Below are 25,974 nucleotides of genomic sequence, written 5' to 3' on the forward strand. Positions count from 1 at the left end.
TGGGACACAGTTCTGTAGATCACATTCCCACCACAACACGCAGTAGTAAGTGGTAGTTATGGAAGACTGTGGGTGAGTACGGTAAACAGCTGCTGGCTTGATCAGCATTATTAATCTGGTAAACAGAAACATCCAGAATGCAAGACGTCAAAAGTAGTCAAAGTTCAAAGTCAAGATTTAGTTTATTGTTCATACTTGAGGTAACGGGACCACCAATCAATCAAAACTAATAAAAAATCATGCAGAAGCACAGCAAGTGATATGAGCAATATAATGTTACAACTGACAAAGCAACAGTACACAGCCATCAGTATATACTGTATTTTAACAATAAACCAGGTATTTTTCCTTCATTCTCTGTTAGTGAAGAAATGGTGAGTAGAAACCTAATAGGCCAACTTTGTTGCTGACACGAGTGAGCAGAGAAAAATGTACCCTATAATGAGGAGTTACTATTGTTTGTTAATGATCATGTTAAAACTTTAAAAATATATTCAATATTCTTTCTGCTCTCAGAGCACTATGGAAGTTATATTGGATAACCCCCAAAACCGGACGCGGGGGTTGGGGTGCGTGACTAACCTGCGCCCGGTCATTGAGCTGCAGGCAGCACGTAACGTTCGTGCTGCCTGGTGATTTATCTGATTGCAGCGAGCAGCCAGCCCTACCTGCGCTGTTGAGTGGCTGCTCACCAGCAGGGAGCCCAGATATCGCGAGTGGCCAGCACCACCTAAAGGCAGCCTGCACATCTTAGTTGCAAAATATAAGATACAGGTCCGCACGGAGTCTGAACGGAGATCAGACATCGCACACGTAAAACAAAGATACAGGTCCCATCCCTATATTTACAAACAGTCGGGTTATTTTAAAACATTGAATAAAGGTTGCGCACTACTAAATCCCACAACCTCCAATCTGCACACCAGACCTTACCAATCTGCCGATCTGAGTTTGTACCAAAGTTCTCTGATGATGCATTAGAGGCCTTGGTGCAAGAGGTAGCCAGGAGGGGCATCCTATATCCGCAGGGGGGCAAGAGGCCCTCCTGACATATGCTCCTGAGGCAGTGGGAGGCAGTAGTGGACGAAGTCAATGCTAGGCGTATAGTACCATTAACATGGATGCAGTGCAATAAGAAGTTCAATGCTTTGACACGAGTGGTCAAGGTGATTGAGGTCAAATGTCAAGTGGCATCTCTGACCAACTGCACCCCACTAGCTGCATCCACTGCTCCACACACTACACCCCCCCATCACCCACATACCAACAAACTCTTTCAATCAGTACTCAATTCTTCCAATCAGATGCTTCCTCTCACCCTCACACATTACCACTGTTGCAAGCCACACACCCACAACTCACAGGTCACACACGCTGGCAGCTGTTCAACCCTTCCAGCCACATCACCCAAAAATTTTGCAGGACACTCACCGACACACATCCCACTTTCTTGCAGGAGAAGGTGGCGCATCACAGGAGGTAGCAAGTGGCAGTAGCTCCATGGAACATGAACCTGCCGTTCTGTCTCAGGATAACAGCATTCCTGTCCCACCTCTGCCACTCTGCCAGTGCCCTTGCTGTTGCCTGTCAGCTAGCCAGCTCACTCCCTATAGAGTATTGAAACGTTATCATAGGAACATAGGACAATAGGAACAGGAGTAGGCCATTTAGCCCCTCAAACCTGTTCCACCATTCAATGAGATCATGGTTGATCTGTGACCGAACTTCATATCTCCTCCTTAGCCCCATATCCCTTAAAGCCTTTGGTTAACAAAAATCTATCAATCTCAGATTTAAAATTAACAATTGAGCTCGCATCAACTGATGTTTGAGGAAGAACATTCCAAACTTCTACCACCCTTTGCGACTAGAAACGTTTCCTAACTTCACTCCTGCAAGTCATGGCTCTAATTTTTAGGCTATGTCCCCTAGTCCTAGTATTCAAGTATAGGAGACCTCCAAAAACAGGTACAAATGCATCAGCAACCAAAAGCAATAATCCTGTAACTCCTGCATGATCTCTTTAAATAGCGCTGGTGGGGGGGTCTTCTTTGCAGTTTAAGACTTGTTCAGCTGTGCGAGGTTAAGACAGTGTGTTGGCTGAAACATGAAGTTCCAAAATCGCATCTGTCCCTTTAAATCAGTGTTGCACACTGATCTACCGTATATTGAGGGTGTAAAAGAAATGACAGCCATCCGTGGCTAAGTAAAGAAATTAAGGATAGTATCCGACTAAAAACAAGGATATACAAGGTAGCCAAACTTAGTGGGAGGATAGAAGATTGGGAAGTCTTCAAAAGACAGCAAAAAGTAACTAAAGGATTGATTAAGAAAGGGAAGATAGATTATGAAAATAAATTAGCAAAAAATATAAAAACAGACAGCAAGAGTTTCTATAGTTATATAAAAAGTAAAAGGGTGGCTAAGGCAAACGTAGGTCCCTTAGAGGATGAGACCGGGAAATTAATGGTGGGAAACATGGAGATGGCAAAAATGCTGAACAAATATTTTGTTTCAGTCTTTACGGTAGAGGACACTAAGAATATCCCAACACTGGACAAACAGGGGGCTCTGGTGGGGAGGAGCTAAATACGATTAAAATCACCAAGGAATTGATACTCAGTAAATTAATGGGACTCAAGGCGGATAAATCCCCTGGACCTGATGGCTTACATCCTAGGGTCTTGAGGGAAGTGGCAGTAGGGATTGAGGATGCTTTGGTAATAATTTTCCAAGATTCCCTGGACTCGGCAAAGGTCCCGGCAGATTGGAAAACTGCTAATATAACACCCTTATTTAAAAAGGGTAGTAGGCAGAAGGCTGGAAATTAGCCTAACATCTGTGGTGGGTAAAATTTTGGAGTCTATTAAGGAGACAGTAATGGAACATTTGGATAAACATAATTTAATAGGACAAAGTCAGCATGGGTTTATGAAGGGGAAGTCAGGTCTGACAAATTTGCTTGAGTTCTTTGAGGACATAACGTACAGTGTGGATAAAGGGGAACCAGTGGACGTAGTGTATTTAGACTTCCAGAAGGCATTCGACAAGGTGCCACATAAAAGATTATTGCTCAAGATAAAGAATCACTGGATTGGGGGTAATATTCTGGCATGGGTGGAGGATTGGTTATCTAACAGGAAGCAGAGAGTTGGGATAAATGGTTCATTCTCGGACTGGCAACCAGTAGCCAGTGGTGTTCCACAGGGGTCGGTGCTGGGTCCCTAACTCTTTACAATCTATATTAACGATTTGGAGGAGGGGACCGAGTGTAACATATCAAAGTTTGCAGATGATACAAAGATGGGAGGGAAAGTAGAGAGTGAGGAGGACATAAAAAACCTACAAGGGGATATAGACAAGCTGGGTGAGTGGGCGGAGATTTGGCAGATGCAATACAATATTGGAAAATGTGAGGTTATGCACTTTGGCAGGAAAAATCGGAGAGCAAGTTATTATCTTAATGGCAAGAAACTGGAAAGTACTGCAATACAAAGGGATCTGGGGGTCCTAGTGCAAGAAAATCAAAAAGTTAGTATGCAGGTGCAGCAGGTGATCAAGAAGGCCAACGGAATGTTGGTGTTTATTGCTAGGGGGATAGAATATAAAAACAGGGAGGTATTGCTGCAGTTATATAAGGTATTGGTGAGACCGCACCTGGAATACTGCATACAGTTTTGGTGTCCATACTTAAGAAAATACATACTTGCTCTCGAGTCAGTACAAAGAAGGTTCACTCAGTTAATCCTGGGGATGAGGGGGCGGACATATGAGGAGAGGTTGAGTAGATTGGGACTCTACTCATTGGAGTTCAGAAGAATGAGAGGCGATCTTATTGAAACATATAAGATTGTGAAGGGGCTTGATCGGGTGGATGCGGTAAGGATGTTCCCAAGGATGGGTGAAACTAGAACGAGGGGGCATAATCTTAGAATAAGGGGCTGCTCTTTCAAAACTGAGATGAGGAGAAACTTCTTCACTCAGAGGGTAGTAGGTCTGTGGAATTTGCTGCCCCAGGAAGCTGTGTAAGTTACATCATTGAATAAATTTAAAACAGAAATAGACAGCATCCTAGAAGTAAAGGGAATTAGAGGTTACGGGGAGCGGGCAGGAAATTGGACATGAATTTAGATTTGAGGTTAGGATCAGATCAGCCATGATCTTATTGAATGGCGGAGCAGGCTCGAGGGGCCGATTGGCCTACTCCTGCTCCTATTTCTTATGTTCTTATGTTCTTATATTCTCCCTACTTTACATGGTGCCGGCGTTCGTTATCTGCAAGTGTGCAAAGGCCTTCAGAAAAGGCTGGGTAGAAACTGTCAACTCATTTTATTGAACTGCATCTAGGTTTTGCACAACCAGCAATCCATGGAGAAATCTCCAACTCTGGAGGACCTAATCATTAAACCCCTGTTGAGTTTTCCCACGCATATTTATTTACTTTTGTGTCTACAGCTCACCTTCGAAACAGAAGAGAATTCTTCTGTTTTTTGTAAATAGTAATACTCCCTCTATTGGCGAAACAATTTAAAACTGAGAGTGTGGCTCCTGCCAATTTCACACCCATTTATGTTCAAAGCCATTCTCGGAAAGATTCCTGGCAACCATGGGTGGTCTGCTAGGGCTCCTGCTGGGCATAAAACACGACTGGAAACATGCAGAGAGGCCAGGCAGAGCAGGTCAAGATGTGAGGAGGAGGAGGCGCAGGAAGCTGAGCAAGAGGCCATATCCCATGAGGGCCTTCAGGGAACACCACTCTTACTTCCAGATGATCGACGATCAGTGCATCTGACGGCTGAAGTTCATCAAAGAGGTCGTGATGGAGATCTGACACTTGCTGTAGCCACAACTACAGCCTCAGAGCAGGGCAAGGACAGCTTGTAGCTGTCAAGGTAACCGTGGCGCAGAACTTCTACAGCTTTGGATCCTTTCAGGCTTCTGCTGGCAAGCTGTGCAACATCTCAGTGTGCAGTGCACTGCTGCATAAGGGAGGTCACGGAGACACTAAGAGATGCGCAACAGATTCAGCACGTTTCCGCTTGATAGAGAGAAGCAGAACGAGCGAGCATGAGGCTTTGCTTGCATTGCAGGCTTCCCCATCGTGCAGGGTGCCATTGATTGCATGCATAATGTCATGCGTGCTCCACATCTCAACTCAGCCATCTTCATGAACAGAAAGGGGTTCCACTCCCTCAATGTGCAGCTGGTGTGTGACCACATGCAGTGCATCATGGAGGTCAATGCCCACTACCCTGGCAGCAGTCACGACGCCTTTACTATGTGGCAGTCCAACGTGCCAACAATCTCAATCTTGAATATACTCAATGACTGAGCGTCCACAGCCCTCTGGGGTAGAGAATTCCAAAGATTGGTGAACTTTTTTGGTGGGGTGGAAATATAGAACAATCCTGTAGATTCATGAATAGTTAACCCTCTATAATCACTAATACAAAGAAAGCAAATGTACCTGCAAATTATGCCCAATAACTTACCCTAATCACGGTAACTCAGCCAGATACTTGGAAAAATGTTTGTTTAGAGAATAACACTGAGGCTTGGATATTAAAACACTAAGATTTCCACTGAAAGAGTAGATTGAATTAAAACTGATTTAAAGAAACAGACAGTTGCTGTCCACCTCTTCATAAAGGCTTGAACCTTTCTGTTTGTGCTCTGCAGTACTTAGCTGAGCGGACGTCAAGATTCGTCATGGTATGCTGCATGCTGCACAACCTCGCGATTATGAGGGAACAGCCCTCGCCACCGATTATCCGGCAATACGTTGAGCCAGAAGAGTAGGAAGAGGCTGAGGGTGAGAGGGAGGAGACAGAGGGGGAAGTGGTGGAAGACGCAAGGGGGCAACAAAGAACACAGGCCCTGACTGTTAGGCCTCTGCATACTCACCTGATCCGTGAACGATATCAATAACATGAATGACATCTCCCAGATCACCAACAGTCTACACTCCCCACCCATCCTCTCCCACATGACTTATCAAATTGTTCTCCATATGATTACACATTACTTTCTCCCTCAGCTCATCGGAGGAATAAAAACCACCACCAAATGCAAATTCAGAGTCACATTTATATATTAACAAATGAAATGATGCAAACAAAAGGAGACTGTTCACCCTTGTGCATTCCCTTCGTGCCTGTTGTTCATGTGCCTTTGCCTTTCCTAGTGCTCCAATGAGGTGCATCCTCAGTGGCTGGAGCATGGGTGGTGGAAGGCTGCTGACCTTCAATGGAGGAGCGTGCAGATGGCCTTGGAGGACGACCTCGAGCAGCTCTGGGCCGAGATGGCCCGGCTTCAGACTGCACCATCTCAGCACGGGCTGCAGCCTTCTGGCCTGGCTGGCTGACAGGCAACAGCAAGGGCATTGGCAGAGTGGAAGGGGTGGGAGTAGGAATGCTGTCATCCTGAGAGAGGACAGCAGGTTCATCTGCCATGGCGCCACTGCCACTCTTTTGGGGCGGCACCTCAACACTCCTGGTGATCAGCTGGAGAACGGATTGCTAGAGCGCTGTGACGCCCTGGAAGCCCCGTTCCACAGTGGTACCCAAGACCACAATAGCAGCAGTCTGTGCTTCCATAGCAGTAGTCTGAGCTGCCTTTGCAGCAGTCTGAGCTTTAGCTGAAGCTTGAAGGCCTTTGATGACATCAGTTCGTGCTGCATGGAAGCTGCAACATCAGCTATAATACGCTGCATCATGGTGGGTTCCTCAGGTGTGCTGATGGAGGTGATACCCGTTCCATGTGGGTAAGGATGGGCTCCAAGTTCTGTGCAAAGCCGTGTGCCAAGTTCAAGGCGGACTCCTCCATTCCCCTTGACATTGTGTGCAGGCTTTCCAGTGCACCGAGCATTTGATGTTGTACGCCCATCAGCCTTTTTCTGTAGCCTGGCCCATCAAAATCATCAGCTGACACCTCGGCAGCAGAAACATTGTGCGACCTCGCCCTCCGGCAGGCTGGCACCTGTGGTATCCGTTCCCCCCGCACTGGCTCCTGTGCACTTGTGCGTGGTGTCTCATCACGTGCAGATCCCATCTCTAACCGAGCCTCTAAAGGATGCATAGTGTTAATATCTGAGCTGGCAGATGCGAATGTCAGATCGAGTGATGGTGCAGCTTTGTTATCGGTTTCCTTCTCCTCGGACGGTGCCAGCTCCATTTCTTGGGTATCTGCAATGGCAAAGGGAAACAGGTTGAGTTGTGCAGCAGGGAGAGGAGCGAGTAAGACATGTCTGCAGCATGTGAGTCAGAAAAGATTGTGGGATGAGGGAGATGTGGGAAACGAGAAGGAGCATTAGGTATGCAGAGACCCCCTTCGTCGGGACCTCCAGCCACGGCCGCAGTGACAGCCCACCCAATGATCTGCAGCACCATCTCCTCCAGGGGAGTGAGGATGCGTAAGCGTGCCCATCCTCCCTCAAATCTCTCCTGCTGCCAGCTGTTATCCACCACCTTCTCCTGCAAGGCAGAGGGAAGTGTGTCAGCGAGTATCCTGCAAGGTGTCTGGGTGATGTGCCTGTCATGGTCGAATAGCTGCCAGTGTGTGTGACCTGTGAGTGGTGGTTGTGTGGCCTGCAAGTGTGGTACAATGTAAGGGTGAGATGCAGCATGCAAAGTGCAGGGTTGTGTACAGATGAGCAACGTTTATTGGTGGGGAGGTGGTCGTGCGTGGAGCAGTAATGTAGTTGGTAGGATGTGCCACTTGACACTTGCATTCACTCACCTTGACCACTCATGTCAAATCATTGAACTTTTTTGGCACTGCACCCACATGCGTGGTGCAGTGCTCCTGGCGTTCACCTCTTCGACCACAGCCTCCTATTGCCTCCGCAGCTGGTGTCTGGAGGGTCTCCTACCACCCTACGGGTACAGGATGGCCCTCCTTTCGTCCACTCCCTCCACCAGGGCCTCCAGTGCGTCGTCAGAGAATTTTGGGGCGCGCTGTCTTGCCGGTCCAGCATTCCTTCTTGCCACCTTGCACTGCTCTCAATTGACTGTGCACCTCCCCTTTAAGAGGTGCAGCCTGCCTTTGACAAGTGTTGGCCACGCCACAATTGCCGGCCTCCTGCTTGTGCGTGCAGCCTCTCAACGGCGCGGGTAGTGCTAGCTGCATGTAGAAATCATGTTAAAAATCAGGCAGCACAAAGCTCATGTGCTGCCTGCATCGGGAGCACCGGGCGCAGGTTAATTGCGGACCGCAATGCCCTCGCCCAGTTTCGGGGGTTATCAAATTTAAGTCCCAATGTATGTAAAGTGTAAACTTAAAAGAAACTTTTACATTTTTACAGAAATTACACCAGATTTATACCTAGAAACTTATACAGTGCATTTTTGAAAACTGCACTCATGGGATACAGTGCTATAATTGTTTATGAAAAATTGCCTCAGCATGTTTGAATCAGCACCACCTGCTGGACTTTATTATTTTTAAATTGAATGTTAATATTAGATACAGCACTAAATTTAGAAATATATGGAGATAGATCTGCCCTTCTGTATATGCGCCAGGTAGAAAGAAGAAAGAACCAACTTGCATTTATGTAGCACCTTGCACATCCTCAGGATGTCCTAAAGCGCTTCACAGCTAATGAATTACTTTTGAAGTGCAGTCACTGTTGTTATGTAAACAACACAGCAGCCAAATTGTGTGCAGCAAAGTCCCACAAACAGCAATGAGATGAATGACCAGGTAATCTGTTTTTGGCTGAGAGATAAATGTTAACCTGGACATCAGGAGAACTCCCCTGCTCTTCTAAATATAGTACCATGGGGTCTTTTATATCCACCTGAACAGGCAGGCAGGGGGGTAGAAATTCGACCTTGTTGTGCCTTTCTTACAGGTACAAAAGAACAGGCACAACGAGGGTAAGTTTCGGGGACCAATATCCCTGCCCAGAGTACAGCTGAAAGTTAGAGAGGACAGTGCTACCACTAAACTAAAACAAAATCAAGTTGCAACTGCAGCTGGTAAAATCTGTGTGAAATGTTTTGTTAACTCATCCACCCAACTTTCCTCTTTGTGTTGACACTGCTCATTAATTGAGCTTATATGCTCTTCAACTTTTAAAAACATGTTATTGACTATGATGAACCCGGTGGTATGCAGTAAAGGCCATTGCACATATTCAGGAAATCTCAAAAAACACCAAATTCTGTGTGATTTGAAAAATACATACAAAACATTTCACCCTTTCCCCTTATCTTATACCACTGCATATCCGACCTGATATTGAGTCAGGCCATTTTTCAGGCGTCTCAGGTGGCCACCTAAAACAGGCGTTAGGCCCCTTACATATGTAAATAAGGGGCCTACACCTGTTTTAGGCCCCCCTTGAAAATTGGATATTTATGAACGTAGCAGGAGTCGAGTCTGCTCCACTGAGGATTCTTCAGCAGCAGCCAACAAAAGATGAGTTTTTTTAAAATTCAAAATTCATTCTCACAGAGCCAGAAGGGACAGGAGTGCTCCTCTGACTCCACAGCACTCCCAATCACGCCCCCTGTTACCAATCCATCGCCCTCTCTCGGGACGTATCATTGGACCGCTGCCACGAGGCAAGCAGCTGGGGATTGATCATGTTAAGACGGTCGAGCTGCCTGTGGAGGTGCAATAGGTGCCGGCAGCTCGTCCAAATAATGTTAATGAGGCCCAAGACCCAATTTCAGGTTGGTCTCGAGCCTCCCAGTCGTGCCACGTGCTCTGTGTTGGCCTAAAGGGATTTACGCCTCAGGGTCTTGGTTTAATGTCTTGTCGATAAGAAGGCACCTTCCTCAGTGCTGCTCTGAAGTCTCATCCTAGATTATGCGTGCAAGTCCTGCAGTGGAGCTTGAACCCACAACCTTCCGACTTAGAGGTAAGAGCACTACCACTGATCCAAGCTGACACAAGCGTGCCCTATGCTGGCCTTGACTCTGTATAGATCAGGAATTTCTGTCCACAGCACAGAGTCCACTCCCAGAGCGAAACAGCAGCATCAGATAGGAACTGCAACCAGGACTGGCAATGAGAAAATCATCAAAGAGGGACAGTGCCTCTATGAACTGTGGGAAGGGGGTTGGAGGGGGAGCATGTCTGTAAGACCGAGGGAGAGTAAAGTGGGGAGAGGATTCAAGGGGAATGTGCCTCTGTGAACTGGGGGTAGTTGGAGGGGCTGAATGCCTCTGAGAAGCAGGAAAAATACTTTTTCAGCATGGAAAAATCTAAAAGTCACAATTTTTCCTCTTTTTTTAGATCAAAGATCTATCAACTGTGAAGTAAAAGGTAGTGTTTAAAGCTAATGAGAATGCATCATTTTTAATGCAAAACATTAAAAATTTCCCATGGCAAAACACTTCTAGACTCTCTCCATCCAGAAATGCTACAGGAAAAATCCAGAGAGTCTTCATTCTGGACTGACTGGATTTTCTATAGCATTGGTGCAAAATAAAACTATTTCACATCAGTGCTAGCATTGTAGTCTAAACACACATTGGGGGTAATTTTACATGAAGACACCATGAAGTCCCGCCCCCACTTAAAGCCGGCGGGTCGATACTTAAAGGGGCAATGTACCTCATTGAAATACTTGAGGTACTTAATGCTTTGTGTATTGGAAAACTTAAATGAATTTAACCTTACCTATTTGGGTTTCCCATCGCTTCTGTTTCACGTCAGGTGAAAGCAGGTGAGAAGGGTCGGATCCATGAGGTGAGTGCCTTTATTGCACTGCTTGTGGGCCCGGAGGAGCAGGAGTGCTTCATCCAGGCCCAACAAGCTCATCTGGCTGACAGGACCCCCATGATCAGCAGATCCCCCCTCCTCTCTGATGCTGGACCCCTCCTCCCCGATCTCTGAGGCTAGCTGATCCCCGATGCTGGCTGGACCCCCCCTGATGTAGTCCACATGCCCCACCTCCGTGGCTCACCACCCCTCCCGTCTCCGATTTTTTTTGCAGTGCCGATGATCTCTCTCTCTCTCTCTCTCTCTCTCTCCCGCCCTCCCCTCTGATTTGTAGCTCCTTTCACTGCCGACAAGCAGCCAGCCTGTCACTCTAGTTGCCTGATGATTGGGAAATCCAGAAGATCAAATACTCACCTTCAATTGAGTTGCAATCACAGATTACGATGCACTCAATTCCAGGTTCCGAGTAAAAATCATGCCCATTATGTTGGTTTTCAGGTAAAAGTTCCATGATATTTTCCAAGTATTGTTACATTATTGTGGCACAATTGCAACTTTCATAGATTTTACAGACTTAGTTAAAATTTGCCTTGAGCTAGAAATGAGACCTTTGAAAAGAATTTAAATTTCTGCCTTCATATAAATTGCCATTCTGCAGCAAAGTGAGATATTCTACAAGGTGAAAGTGTAGAGGACGCTGTGTAATTTAAAAAGAAGGGGAATTCTGTTTAAAGCTGGTGCAGAAATATTCCTGAAGGGTTAAAGCATATGTCTGAACAAATTTTGAACAATGTGAATTTAATGGATAAATTAAGATTACTCGTCTTGGCGGAAGCGCTAAACAGGCAGTGGTCGCCTGTTATATGCCTCGCTTGATATTCAGTTCTATTGAAGTCAGCGGGACTGAATATCGGGCGGGGAGTATAACAGGTGATTGATATGGTATCGCATGTTTCACGCTACCACCAAGACCAATTTCTGCCCCAAAGAATTTCCAGAAAGGAGAAATAAACCTTTGACAGTCCAACATGTGAAAAGGGCACAAATTATGATCAAATTTACATATAATTGTGGTTATGGAAGAACAAAAAAGATGAACGGTATTATTAAAAACCTAGAAATTCTTAACATTTCATTGATACTTATTATGAATTTCCCTTTTTGCGTTGATCGTGTTGGGAACTTTTATAAATTAAAGCCTGACATAAAGTGAACTGCTATTTATTGTGTTTGAAGGCTCCCAGCAGACAGCACGGAAGGAAATTCCATCATTGTCTCGGATTCCGCTGTGGCAAGCTTCACAATCCCAGCATTCCCATCTCTGAATGTTAAAGATGACATGGACACAGTAGACGTGCGGGTGGGTACAATATACCATAACTGAAAACGTACCAGTTATGTTGCTCTTGTGTGCCTGTTTGAATACAAGTGGATGAAACTCCTATTTGCCCATAAAGCCGCATAAATAACTTCAATGCATGAACACACGGAAACACACAAGATGAAAAGTGATTTTTGAAAAATGACTGCTTTATCAGCAAACAACCCACTTGTGTTCTTCCTGGCCACTCGTAAATCTGTAAAAAAAAACAGAAACGTACCTGGTTTGAGTGGCCTGCAGCGGCCCTTTCACGATCGTTGGATGGGCTGCTCAACACCTAGTACCAACGGGTGAAAGTGCGTGGTGCATCAGGGTCTCAAAACTTGTGTAGGACCCTCAATTTGCATATTATAAGTAGGCTCCCACGTGAAACAGCTGGGTTGCCCATGTGACATCACCAATGAAAATGCCAGCGGGCAGATAGGGAGCGCGAATGGGGCCGTAATTTTAGCCCCGTGATTTTCCAGGCACTACCACCCCATTCCCACCTGAAAACAGGGACAGAAATCGCTCCTGTAGTTTCCGTATTCACACAACACCTTTTGAACTGAGTACTGTACTCAATTGTGGAATGAAACCATACTTTGATAGAAGTGTTCAAAATCATGAAGGATTTAGATAAAGTAAATAAGGAGAAACTGTTTCCATTGGCGGAAGAGTCGAGAACTAGAGAACACAGATTTAAGGTGATTGGCAAAAGAAGCAAAGGTGACATGAGGAAAAACTTTTTTACGCGGCAAGTAGTTATGATCTGGAATATGCTGCCTGAAAAGGTGGTGGAAGCAGATTTAATCGTGGCTTTCAAAAAGGAATTGGATAAATACTTGAAGGGAAAAAATTTGCAGGGCTACTGGGAAAGAACGGGGAATGGGACTAATTGGATTGCTCTTACAAAGAGCCAGCACAGGCTTTATGGGCTGAATGGCCTCCTGCCGTGTAACCATTCTATGATTCTACGATTCTATGGCTTCACGGTTACCTGTTGAATATCCAGTGCAATACCTCGAAATCATGACCAACTTATTCCATACTGTTTGAACATAATTCATTTTTTAAAATCAGGAACAACTCATAATACAGTAGAAATGCAGAAGAATGTAATCTCACTTCATAAATCAGATTGATTTCCTTTATGTTTAATTGGTCATATGAATTTACCACCTATATTTGAAAACCTGTCTTGAATTCCTAAATTTAGTACATCTTTATAGCACACTTCAGTTTGCAAAGTATCTTCTTGTCACTGCACTGTTATTAGAATATTGAGAAGCAATATCCCTTTGTGAAAGTAATGTCCTGAATGAGGTGGAATTCACTTCTGAAAACATGACAGAACGAGTGACACGCTGAAGAAATATATATCAGCTGGATCTTCCAATTTGCTCTACAATGTAATAGTTGTTATGTGCCTAGCTCAGTACATTTTAATACTTCATTAACATAATCAGCAAAAAGTATGGCATCATTTAAAACATGTGATCAAGGCTGGAGTTATACTGCACTCCATGTGTGAGGCAATCTCCTGGAGGGGTCTCATACCCGGGGCTTCAGTGCACTCCAGTTTCTTGAGTTATGCCGCCACTTATATGTTATGCTCACCAAAAACCGCTTTATATTAATATGGAAGTAGCAGTCCTGAATCAACTAAACGGAAAAGACTTCACTAATGCTTCAACACAAATCTGTAGAAACATCTAAGCGAATCCTTTTTGTTTAAAGTACTGCCCCATTTTATCGAAGAAAATAAAAATCTGAATGTAATTTTTTTTAGATTTTAGTAAAAAATATCAACTTTCTTATCAGCATGAAAAACCCTACAGTCGGTAAGAAACTTGGGCCCAAATTCCTAGGGCTGGAGACGGTGTTAAGTCACATTTAAACCCTGGGGTGGGTGCCTGGGATATAGGTTGGATCCTGCTCTGTCGGGATTCTTCCCCATTTAGACTGGATCTTTAATTTCCAATTGGGGGTGCATCTCCCGTCTCCCACCCGCCTCCCTCCCCCCTACCCGTGTTAAGGGGGCATCTCGGGGGAGTTCCCAGGCTTCCCCAGGATGTTCCTCCCTTTATGGCCTTCAAAAGCTTCAACGGAACTCATGCCAATTGGAACCTTATAAAGGCTCTAAACCTTCACTGGAGTAAGGTAATCAATCCCAGAGGTATCAGTTATGTTCTCTAGTTGTAGTGGCTCCATTGGGAGCCGAAGAGTTTTAAAAAAAATTCTTCAGCCCACTTGGGCCTCCGGAGGACTCCGTTCCATCTTAGAAGCGTCTTCAGCCTTGGGCATGGGTGGGTAAAGGTTCCACTTCACCACGGTTACACCACAGGGAACTCCAGGAATTTTCAGGTCTCGATATCTTTAATAAGACTTTAAAATTTCTTCACAGAGTATTATTTTCTTGCACACAATGGGGAAATACTTTGAAATAAAAATACTGCCCCTAGATATCCCTGCCCCTTTTAAGTAATTTTTAGATTTTTCTCCCAGATTAGATTTGTGATCACATTTACAATTGTAATGACAATCAGCTTTACATTGCTCAGAGCTTTTAGGAAGAAACTCTGGCTTCACCATAATAATAAATTTATTACACTGAACTGAATGGTCCTGGTTGCTGTGCGATCTTTCCCTTCATTAAGCTCACTAATACTAGTCAGACCGAGTCAAAGTCAATGGATAAGCAATTTGGGCAGAACGTGAAACGGGCTGTTGATTCGCATTTGCCGAATTTCACCCCACTCCATTTTTACTCCATGAATTCCAGGATTTGATCATTATTGAAGTTTAGAAAGTAGTAAGGTTTTATCTCTGTTTAGATGGTGAGTTTTTCAGTGAATCCTTTCATGTGGACAAGGAAGAATGAAGTCTCTGGAGCTGTGAGTGGTCTGACACTGACATCAGCGGATGGCAGAATTCATTCGGTCAGGAATCTGTCGGAGGACATTGAGGTAAATCTGCAGACTGCTTCCCTTTTTACCCATCAATAATGAAAAGAATGTTGACACTTTACATCCGATCTTCACATTCTGATTCTGATTAAATATGGTGTAATTCAGCACCCCTCCATTCTGTACATTGTCTCTTTACCATAGGGAACTTTCATTGAAAAAAGAGCAGGACAGGAAAAGCAGAGAAGGGGGTGATTGATGGGTAAAAATACTCAACCAGTATCACTGGATGGGTAATGCAGATGCAGGAACAATGTGAGCCACTTAATGGTGAACGCCCCAGTAAAAATGTTAATAAAAAATAATAGAAGGATGTGTATTCTATCCCAGTAGGTTTGCATTAGGTGATAAGTGGGTGCAAAACTGGTTAACTGAACTCCTTAAAGGAGTTAGAGCCTAGAGGCTGCCATTGGCGATGCTATTGTACAAACATTTAATGCAGTCATTAAGTTCTGCTGCTATTTTAATGACTGCATTAACACACAAATTAATAATTCAATTAAAATAGCAGAGAGGAATTTAATATAAGTGTGTCAAGCAGCTGCATGATGGCATCGCCAATAAGAATTTCCAGGCTTATGTATCGCAGCTGAGGCCCTTCTAATCAAAGGTCCTGCTGGAAATTGCATATACCAGTATAAATTCTCTCAGCAAAAATTATAACATTTTTTAAAAATCTAAAAGTAGGTGTCACTCGGCCCAGTTCTAGGCTAGCTTTAGCTATTTGTATTTAGAATTCCAATTCCATAGGGGGAGTCCAGGTAATATTAGAGTGAGATCGGTTCAATAAAGTATTTTAAACTGTCACAAGAAAATAGATTATATAATTTAGGCTCTGAACATCAAATAGTTCATTATTGAGTGATTTTTAAGTTCCTTATAATTCCTTAAGATAAGTAACTGCAAGGCGTGTGTGTCTCTGAAGCAACAAATAGAGACAAGTGGAAAAGAAGAATTTGAGAGCACAGTAGCAAACTCCGCCAGAAGATTCTAAAATAAAACTGAGAATAAGGTGGACTGTTAAATGTTGGGATTAAATTTATGTAACTTTTGAATTGTAAAATAACTTGCTTCTATCACAGATAAGACTTCCTAGGTCTAATGTGACCTATGAGAACCAGACTGAATTCAAACTGGTAAACAATCTTACCACCGTTCAAGTGAATGTAACCTCAGACAGTGGCACGCTGCTGTTTCATCTGGAACCTGAGCAAAGCATCCCCCTGCTCCTATATTTGAACTATGCAGATGAACCCAATGAGACCAACTTTCTCATTTCTACACAGCTACCTAATATGATGTACACTGGAGGTAAGAACAAGAGAAAGAGTAAAATAATAATGGCCCAGATTTTACGCTGAGCGATGAACGAATGGCGCCCACCGCTCGTTACATTTAAACTTACCCACAAACTATCCATGGGCTTCTGGGCAACAACTTGCTGCAATGGGGAGCTGAAGAAAGTGCAGCGTCTTCTCCCAGGCATCTGTGAGCTGAGTGAGCGGGGAAAGGAACTGTCTGTCCCCTCAAACAATCAGATTGAAGCAACCTTGACAAGCCACCCAGAGCAAGAACCAGGAAGTGCAAGCTAGAACAGTAAATTCAATGTAAAATCAGTTCGAGAAAGCAAAATAAAGAGAGGGTGAGGAATATTGAATTAAAAGACAAAGATAAAGACAATAGCAAGAAAAAGTAAAAACAAATGTTAACTTTTTTTTAAATGTCCAACAACAATTAAAATCAGAAGGAATGAGACTCCACATTTCTAAAAGTTCATTTTCAGTGCCAGAGAGGTTGTTTGGCAATTATTAAGACTTACCATGCCATTAAAAGTTAACTTAGACCTAAAAAACTGAGTGTACCTTTTTCTGTGTAGATTAGCTCGTTTCCAGCTGGGCAGGCAAGCAACTTCGCGCTGGTCCATTCATTCCAGCAGGGATCCAGCCAGTGAGCTGTCCTTCCCGTACAGCTTTCGGAGGATCAGGGCATCTGGTAGAGCAATTTCTGGGTTTCCGTGTTTGACTGCGCATGTGCGTTCGCTGGAAGTTGCTCACAAATTCCGGGCTATTAAATAACAATATCAGCAAATCTCTACAAGGAAGGAGTGGGGGTGGGGGGATTCAAGAGAGAAAGCAAAAAAAGCACTTTCTTTCTGCAATATCAGTATCAGCTCTATTTTTCCAGATAGGCATGTGGAGTGCAACATTTTCATACAATTATAGAATTTTACAGCACAGAAGGAGACCATTTAGCCCATCCCACCCGTGCCAGCTCTCTGAAAGAGCTATCGCCTTAGTCCCATTTCACTACTCTTTCTCCACAATCTTTTAATTTTTTTTCTTTTTTCAAGTATTTATTCACTTCCTTTTCAAAATTTTATTATGGATTCTGCTTGCACCATTGTTTCCGGTTGGACATTCAATGCCCTAACAACTCTCTGTTTTAAAAAAAATCTCCTAACCTCTTTCTTCACTGGCTGATTTCATTGTTGTGAGGTTGGGGAAGGCAAAGCTCCACCCATGCAAACTCCACCCACCTCACATCATTGGCATGATTTTTGAAGTTAAGAGTCTATTATTTTCCATCAGTAAAATGTGAAAAGTAATATAGCAGACCACCAATGTTTGCTTTTAACTTTAAAAGTTTCCTTTTAGTGGTGGGACTTTGCATAAACTACTTTTACACCACAGGTCCTTCTTTCCTCTTGCATGTCACCTCATCATAATTGTCAACTGCTTGTGCTTTGAACGAGTGCCAGCTTTTTGGGCCCTTGTTCTTGCTGTTTCCCCCGTGGCTTTGAAAATAGCATTTTTGGGTCTGGTTGAGTGTGCTTTATAAACTAGAGTGATTTGCCTTTTCTGCGTACACACAAGTATCTATAGAAACTTTTGCTGAATAAATCTTAAACAGCAATCATTTAATAGAACATTCCCAGGAATGCAAATCCGATACATATCCCTTTAACCTGTCCCGAGAACTCAGTTCTTCTGAAATAAAATATACTGTCATATCAAAGCTACTGAAACCTTTGGGATTTGTAAACAAAGCGGGGAATTTTAACCCCTCAAGACGGGCGGGACAGTGGCTGAGTGAGGAGGAGGGGTTAAACTCTTAAAAACTGGAAACCAGAACCCAAACCTGCCGCGAACGCGCCTATTTCCAGTTTAACCGGGGTGGGTTGGGGGTTAGGCGATTAACCCGCTCTCAAGAGGCAGGTCCATAATTATAATATGTTAATGAGGCTCCGTGCCTCAGATTTTAGCAGCCGTTTGGATTTAACGCCTCCAGCACAGATTTCCTGGGGCTCGGAAAACCTGGCAGCTAAAGGGGGGGGTGGCGAGAAGTGCTTTTCCAGTGCTGCTTGTGGGCTGGGAGGAGCAAGGGTGCTTCCCCCTTGCCCCCAAGCAAACCAGCCACAATCAGCCGACTCCACCCCCGGTGATGTCTCTCCCCCCCAGCGATCTCTCTCTGTCCCCACCCTCAGCAATCTCTTCTCCTTAAATCATTCGACCCCCCCCCCACCCCCCAGCGATCTCTCCCCAATCCCCTCAGTGATCTCCACCCCCCCCCCCAGCGATCTCTCTCTTTTCCCCCCCCTCCAGCGATCGCCTCCACCCTCCCTCCTTTCCAGACCCCAGCTGCTGGGCAAAAAACGGAGTAAAAAAAATTCTAATGAGGCTCTGCCGTTAAATTAGGTAGGACCTCCGCCTTTCCCGTATTTCCAGGTTTCCCGGCCGCTGATAGGCGCTTCCTGCTCCCTCCTCGCCTCCCCGTAAATATCGGGGCCATAAACCCAGATGTCCGATTGCTGTATTAGTGTCTGGAATACAACATTTAGAATAGATTGTGCAATAAAGAAAAAAGGCAAGTCAATGTAATGTTCATAATTTATCAGATTCAGAAAACACAGCCACAGGAGAAAAGCTCTTTTATCCTTCAAAGTACTTCCTAGTATTTATAAGATTCAAACAAATCATCAGTATTCAGTATTTCAAGTTTTGGTCAGATCTAGTCAAAATCAGCCACCAGTTAAATCATGTGGTTTACACAATGGACAACACTTGAAACTATAAATGAACTTAGATCAAAAAATGTAATAAATAGGAATCTAACTTATTCAGTCGCCTTAAAGTAATGGCCTCAGTTATAGGCCTTTATTCAGGACTGTTTTTCAATTGTATTTTAAATTTTCAGTTTTTTTGAAGCTGTTTGTCAGCTTTTCCAAGTCTTGTAGTTTGGCATGCAGGCCTCATTAACAGCACGCCAAAGAGCATTTGCATGTTTTATAGTTTACCTGATTAAAACTAACTTAATTCAATTAAAGCTGGGTTGGGTTTAGTAATATAATGTTAACATTCATGGCTATTCTACTGTGTTTCTGCTGGGAAGTCATGATTAACACGTACATAGATTTTTAAAAAAATAGTTTACTTCTTTGTTGTATTCATTTACAAATACTTGCACCTTTTATACTGTGCACTTAAAGAAAAAAAGCTGAACTCAAACATGTTTATTCAACAGGAATTTTATTCAAATTTGAACACAGATTTTGTGTTGCTGAAAAGTTACAAACTCCGTGTTTTGGCTTCTAAGTTGCACTGTCCCTTAATGTGTTTATATTCTGCTTCATCTTTCCCAATAAGCTGCAAAATATACCTGGCTTATTTCTCCCACTGAGCTGATGTATGGAGTAGGAACATACTATTTAGCTGTGAAGCCTGTCCCAGACCTAAACTCTTCACAACTGCCTAACATGACTGTGGCCTTCACCTCCTTTGTATCCCAGTGTGTATACTGGGATGAAGTTAACAGCGACTGGAGTTCATCTGGATGTCGTGTGAGTACCCTCACTTTGTATTGTAGCAAGAGAGTGCCCCCCAAGCTATTAAATATAATCCATTGAATGTAACAACACAGTAAGCTAACTCAGGAAGTACTGACACATTACAGCAATCGCATGTGTGAATTTACACGCCACCATTTCTCATCAGTGGCTGTTAAAAACATCATAATTGATTCGAGTGCCAGCTCCGTTCTTCGCCAAACCAGATACTTTAGCCCCCAGCTTAAAACTGCGTTGATGTGGAGATGCCGGTGATGGACTGGGGTTGACAATTGTAAACAATTTTACAACACCAAGTTATAGTCCAGCAATTTTAAAATTGCTGGACTATAACTTGGTGTTGTAAAATTGTTTACAATAAAACTGCGTTGAGTAGGTCAATCACGGCTGCATAGAACAGGGAGTGCTTCTCTGAGTAGTTGAGGCATTGCATAGGCGGCAAATGTAGATGGCGCTGCTTAACTAGTTTATAGTACCAACATCCTTTTCTCAGTAATATTGAAAGAACCAGGGTGTAAATAACAGTACTGTGAAACTAAAGTAATGTTTTTATTAGTCGTATTCAACAGAAGTATGTGAAGGCTTGGTGGTGTAGAACGCTAAGATTGTCAGGTCTGTATCTTATTACTTTTGTGAGCATCACTGGCTATGGAATCATAAGAACATAATATTTGGAGCAACAAGACACAATTTAAACCCTCATGCCTGTTCCTTCCAGCGTGATTATTCTATCATGGACTTCCCCCACCCGCCTCAACCCCCTCCCACACCACATGATGATCCCCTACTCTAAGGAACATTGAGCTCTTTCCCCTAGGAAGATGGGAACACAGGAACAGAAGTAGGCCATTCAGCCCCTCGAGCCTGTTCCGCCATTCAGTTAGATCATGGCTGATCCATACATTAACTCCATCTACCTGCCTTGGTTCAGTAACTCTTAATACCCTTGTCTGACAAAAATCTATCATCCTATCACCCTACCTCCCCTGAAAAAATTTCAAGCAGTGCTTTTAATATCTTTATCGTCTTCAATCTCTCTCCTCAACAAATATTGATCCAGCTGTTACATTCTCTTGCATTTGGATGGTTTGAGCATTATTAGTGAATAATAATTAGCCTGTCAGATTAACCATAGAGATGTTTCCAAATGTAAGAACTGAGTTTAAAATGAATTAAGTTCAGTAACAAATTGACTATAAATCAAATTTTAGCAACCATTTCTTGAAGTATTTTTTACAAACTTATCCATTGTTTTAGTTCTCTTACACTCACTTCCTTCCACAGTAGTGTTAAGGAGTCTCTCTACACAACATTCAGTAGTAAAATGCATGTTTGTGAGTGCATATTTGTACTTTTTTCTGTTCTATGTTTTAGGTGGGCCCTTTAACAACCCCCACCAGTACTCAGTGCCTGTGCAACCACCTCACCTTCTTCAGCAGCTCTTTCTTTGTCATGCCCAATGCAGTAGATGTCAGCAAGACAGCTGAACTGTTTACCACATTTGTGGATAACCCAGTGGTTGTTACAACTGTTGCCTGCATTTTTGGGCTCTATGTTCTTGCTGTTGTTTGGACAAGAAGAAAAGATAAGCAAGATATGACCAAGGTGAGTGTTAATCAAATCAGTTAGTTTCTAAATCTTCAATTCCAATCTCTCTCTCTCTCTGTCTCTCGTACATGTTCTCTCATTGTGTGTTTCTCTGTTTAAACAGAATGCAAACAAAATATTCCCATTTCAAACACCTGATCTATTTTACACACAGCATTTCCATCTATCTCACAGCTAAAGAATTTTCTCAATCAAGTCAAACATTGCAGTTTGTCCCTAGGTGTCCCTGTTGGAAAGAATGGTGAGGCTAGAAATTCAAGTTGCACTGGGCTGGGAGAGCAATGAATCCTGAAGGCTGAGGCTGGACTGCACTAGGACAGTAGAGGATAATGAGACAGGAGCCATACCAGGCTGGCAGAGAGAACTGAGTTCATAGCTACATTGGGCCAGGAGAGAGAGCTAAGGATGGTGCCCATACTGGTCCAGGAGTGAGCATTGGCACTGGTGCCTGAGAGCTGGCGACAGCCTAAGATGTAATTTGTGAATGTGATTGGTTCTGGAATGTAATTGTTTTTTCTAGAATGTGTTTGGTTGTCTTTTGTGATTGGTGAGATACCCAAAGGAGAAAATAAGCAATGAGATAGCAGAAAAACTATAGGGACTACATACATATTATATAAATAGAATAGTTTAAAAATACAACTGTTCTTCCTTGGGAGTTGAATTAGCTACCTCTTAAGAAACTGGGGCCCTTGCATCATTTGTTATAAAATGATTTGTTTATTTCAGCAGAGATCAATTCTGGCATATTATGGTTTGTGCACTCATAATACTCTTACTTTTACTCTTTGCCTCTTCCTTTTCCCATGCTCCTATTAATCACTAAGTTAGAATCAATGGAGAAGAGTAAAGATGCACAATCTGTTGAAAACTTGACTTAGAAATAGATGGCATAAGGAACACAATGGTACAAGACTTGGGAGAAGCTAACACATTCTCATTGTCAAAATGATCTGACTTTCCATGTGGCTTTCTTAGAGTAAGAATTTGCTATACTTTAAAGCGAACCATATTTACAGCACTGTCCTATTTATCTAATTCTCTTTCTCTTCAACTTTATAAAAAAGGTGAAAATAACACTACTCGCTGATAATGATCCATTTGCCCAGTACCGCTATTTGGTGACAATTTTTACTGGACATCGCAGAGGAGCAGCTACCACTTCTAAGGTGTGCAACCATTTAAAGTTTTGTGTAATTTTCCACTGCAGATTTTAATCTGGGATGTAGAATTCAGGCAGTTCAGACATTGCTTTAGTCCTTCACACAAGGAAGCTGTAGTTATAATACAATACTGGTTTGAGAGTATCAGCTGTAAATTGTGAAACCAGAAAGACCTGTTACACTGCAAGTTGTGATATGGAATCTGCTTGCTAGGATAGGGCTCTGCAGGGGCGTGCACTGAATTACGATCGCCCTGTGGGTTTTTTTTGAGGGCCTAGGTTGCAACATCGAGCTTAAAAAGATTCAATAGTAAGTTTATAATCTGCTCAGGAGATCCAAAGGACTGCCTGAGCACTTTTTAAATCAGGCTTAACAGAGGACTGGAATCTTACTTCAGTTAATGCAAAGCCAAAGTGGTGCGAAATGGCTTCCTGGAGAGAATTTTGCACTGCTTTGTTTTAGTGTGTCGGAAATTAGATCAGGATCTGTACCTATCATGTTAATTTACATCCAAAATCATGTGAAGGTAGAGGTGTAACTGCAGTCTAAGGCTCCCTAGCAATTAAAATGGAAATACTGATTCAAGTTTTTTTTTCCATGTTCATAGTATCATAGCAGGTACAGCACATGAGGAGGCCATTTGGCCCATCGTACCTATGCCAGTTCTTTGAAAGAGCTATCCATATAGTCCCATTCCCCTGTTCTTTCCCCATAGCCCTATAAATTTTTTCCCTTCAAGTATTTATCCAATTCCCTTTTGAAAGTTATTATTGAATCTGCTTCCACCACCCTTTCAGGCAGTGCATTCCAGTTCATAACACGTGTAAAAAATGTTTTCTTCATGTCACCTCCGCTTCTTTTACCAGTTATCTAAAATCTGTGTCCTTTGGTTACCAATCCTTCTGTCACTGGAAACAGTTTCTCCTTATCTACTCTATCAAAACCCTTCATAATTTTGAACACCTCAATGAAATCTCTGCCCCAGTTTCTCTAGTCTCTCCACATAACTGAAATCTTTCATCCCTGGTACCAATCTAGTAAATCTCCTCTGCACCTTCTCTAAGGCCTTGACATCCTTCCTAAAGTGTGGTGCCCAGAAATGGCCACAATGCTCCAGCTAGGGCCGAACCAATGTTTTATAAAGGTTTAGTACAACTTCCTTGCTTTTGTACTCTATGCCTCTATTTATAAAGCCAAGCATTCGTTCTTTAGAAATGAGTGGGAGCACATGTATTTGGTTCAATATCACTCGTAAATAGAATTTAGTTTTGCTTGAAGAACTTGAATTTGTTGATGCAAAATCAGCTATATTTTAAAATAATGAGCTTCCTGATGTCTAAAATTTCCAAAGTTTTATGTAAATACATTTCTATTAGTTCTTTACATTTTGATATCTTTTGCTATTCAGGTGACTATTACATTGTATGGCTCTGAGGGAGAGAGTGACCCGCATTTCCTTACTGATCTCGAGAAACCTATCTTTGAGAGAGGAGGAGTTGATGGATATCTTCTAACAACTCTTTTCCCACTTGGGGATCTCCAGAGCATTAGATTGTGGCATGATAACTCGGGATCCAGCCCATCCTGGTAAGCTGTCATGGGCAATTCAGATAGAATAAAGGATTTTTTTTGTGGGGGGTAGAAATGGGGAAATAAAAGCTTGGGCACTGTCCAGATAAAACTTACTACAACCAATGGATTAAAGACACTATGTAAGTGCAAGTTATTGTTGATATAACAGAACGATATACTGAAATTAAAAAGAACATGCACATTAGCATCATCTTCAAATCCAGAAAATGCCAATCTGGTTCTCAGAGTGCATTTTGGTTGATAAACTAGGAATCACAGGCTTTTTCCCTGTTGCCAGTATAAATGTAAAATAATTCTGCACACATTATTACCAAGGACAGCTTCTTTCTCTGGTTATCTGTTGTGTTGTACTTTTGATATACTGAGATATGTAAATCCGAAAGTGACAATGTATTTATCTTTAAAAAAAATGACACTAGTTAAATTGGACAAAATAGGATTAAATAACATATAATGTATTTAGTAACAGATTTTCTGATCAGCTGAATCATTAAAATTAGATAACCCGGGAAGAGTTTTTTTTAACCAGCATGAGGCCTTCCAATCTTAAGCATAGTGTGGTCAGAGCTTTGAATTTTTCCAATCTTTCCTCATTGAGGCTTAGTTGGTAGTTGACAGTAAGTGAACTAACAGTGGAATGGGCTATTGACTGTCTGACCTGAAATGCCCTGCCTTTCATGTACAGCTTTAACTAACTGTCAAGAAGTTAGTTGTTGGGAGAGAATCCCTCTTCTATCTGTGCTCCTGAGCTTTTCCCAGTGCAAAGTTATTATTGGTCTGAAAGTCAGTACTCACTATCTGTTACCTTAGAACAATTGCTAACTTTTAAACAGGAAAGTGTAACTGTTGACCTTGCTACTAAAATGGGGTTAAAATTCATGCATTTTGTGGTAATTCATGAAACAACTGTAGAATTTTGTTTCAGAGAAATCCATAATATAATTTTCTAGTTCCTAAAATTTATCTCTCCTGGATGTCTTATGGTGGATGGAGCCCCTTAGTGCACTGACAATCTATCCAACTGAATAGTAGGATATGGCCTTTTGCCCACAGTGAGTTCTCTATCTCAATGCAGACTGATAGAGAAGCACAGAGCTGAGACAAGACACTTACTTTGATGTAAAAATGCATAAGTTAACCTGCATAGCTGTTGTGCATCTCCTAAGTTCAGAGCAGCATAGGGTAACTGGAGGAAGGAAGAAGTCAATAAAATAACTGTAATACTTGGCAGTAAAGCTAACCAGCTAGAGCACAGGTATAAGATCATATAGATTTTTAGCAGATTTCAATGGTTTGATCTAAAAATAATTGCTACTTAGACATATATGAAACTGAATTTTGCTGTTTGATTTACTTTTCAGGTACGTGAATCGTGTAACAGTGCTCGACTTTGAAACAGATCAGCGATGGTGTTTCCTGTGTAACTCCTGGTTAGCTATTGATGTTGGAGATTGTCTCTTGGACAAAGCATTTCCAGTGGCAACTGAAATGGACCTAAAACGTTTTAGGTATTAGAAGTTAATACAGACATAGAGATTGAGCTAGGAAACTATCCAATTTTTTTTGTTCTATTATTCTATAAATATGATTCCCTACTTTTGCCATAATACATTACTTAGGTGTCAGCCTTGGCTATGTGGTAGCACTCTTGCTCCTGAGTCAGAAGATCTTTAGTTCAAGACCCACTCCAGAAAATTGAGCACATAATCTATGCTGACACTTCAGTACAATAGTGAGGGAATGCTGCATTGTTGGAGGTGCCGT

At 42.7% G+C, this 25,974-nt stretch overlaps 1 protein-coding gene across 1 annotated transcript in view; it reads left to right on the plus strand.

Moving 5' to 3' along the window:
• The window catches only part of pkd1l2a (polycystic kidney disease 1 like 2a), a 129,575-nt gene that overhangs the window by 49,890 nt on the left and 53,711 nt on the right, over positions 1–25,974 (plus strand). Inside the window, exons 20-27 of the mRNA XM_067997584.1 lie at positions 11,911–12,034; positions 14,872–15,003; positions 16,086–16,314; positions 19,647–19,840; positions 21,221–21,451; positions 22,522–22,623; positions 24,026–24,204; positions 25,572–25,718. Coding sequence (XP_067853685.1) covers positions 11,911–12,034; positions 14,872–15,003; positions 16,086–16,314; positions 19,647–19,840; positions 21,221–21,451; positions 22,522–22,623; positions 24,026–24,204; positions 25,572–25,718 — 1,338 coding nt within the window. The remainder of the gene's footprint in view (positions 1–11,910; positions 12,035–14,871; positions 15,004–16,085; positions 16,315–19,646; positions 19,841–21,220; positions 21,452–22,521; positions 22,624–24,025; positions 24,205–25,571; positions 25,719–25,974) is intronic.

The sequence above is a fragment of the Heptranchias perlo genome, chromosome 16, assembly GCF_035084215.1.
Source record: "Heptranchias perlo isolate sHepPer1 chromosome 16, sHepPer1.hap1, whole genome shotgun sequence".
Classification (NCBI taxonomy): domain Eukaryota; kingdom Metazoa; phylum Chordata; class Chondrichthyes; order Hexanchiformes; family Hexanchidae; genus Heptranchias; species Heptranchias perlo.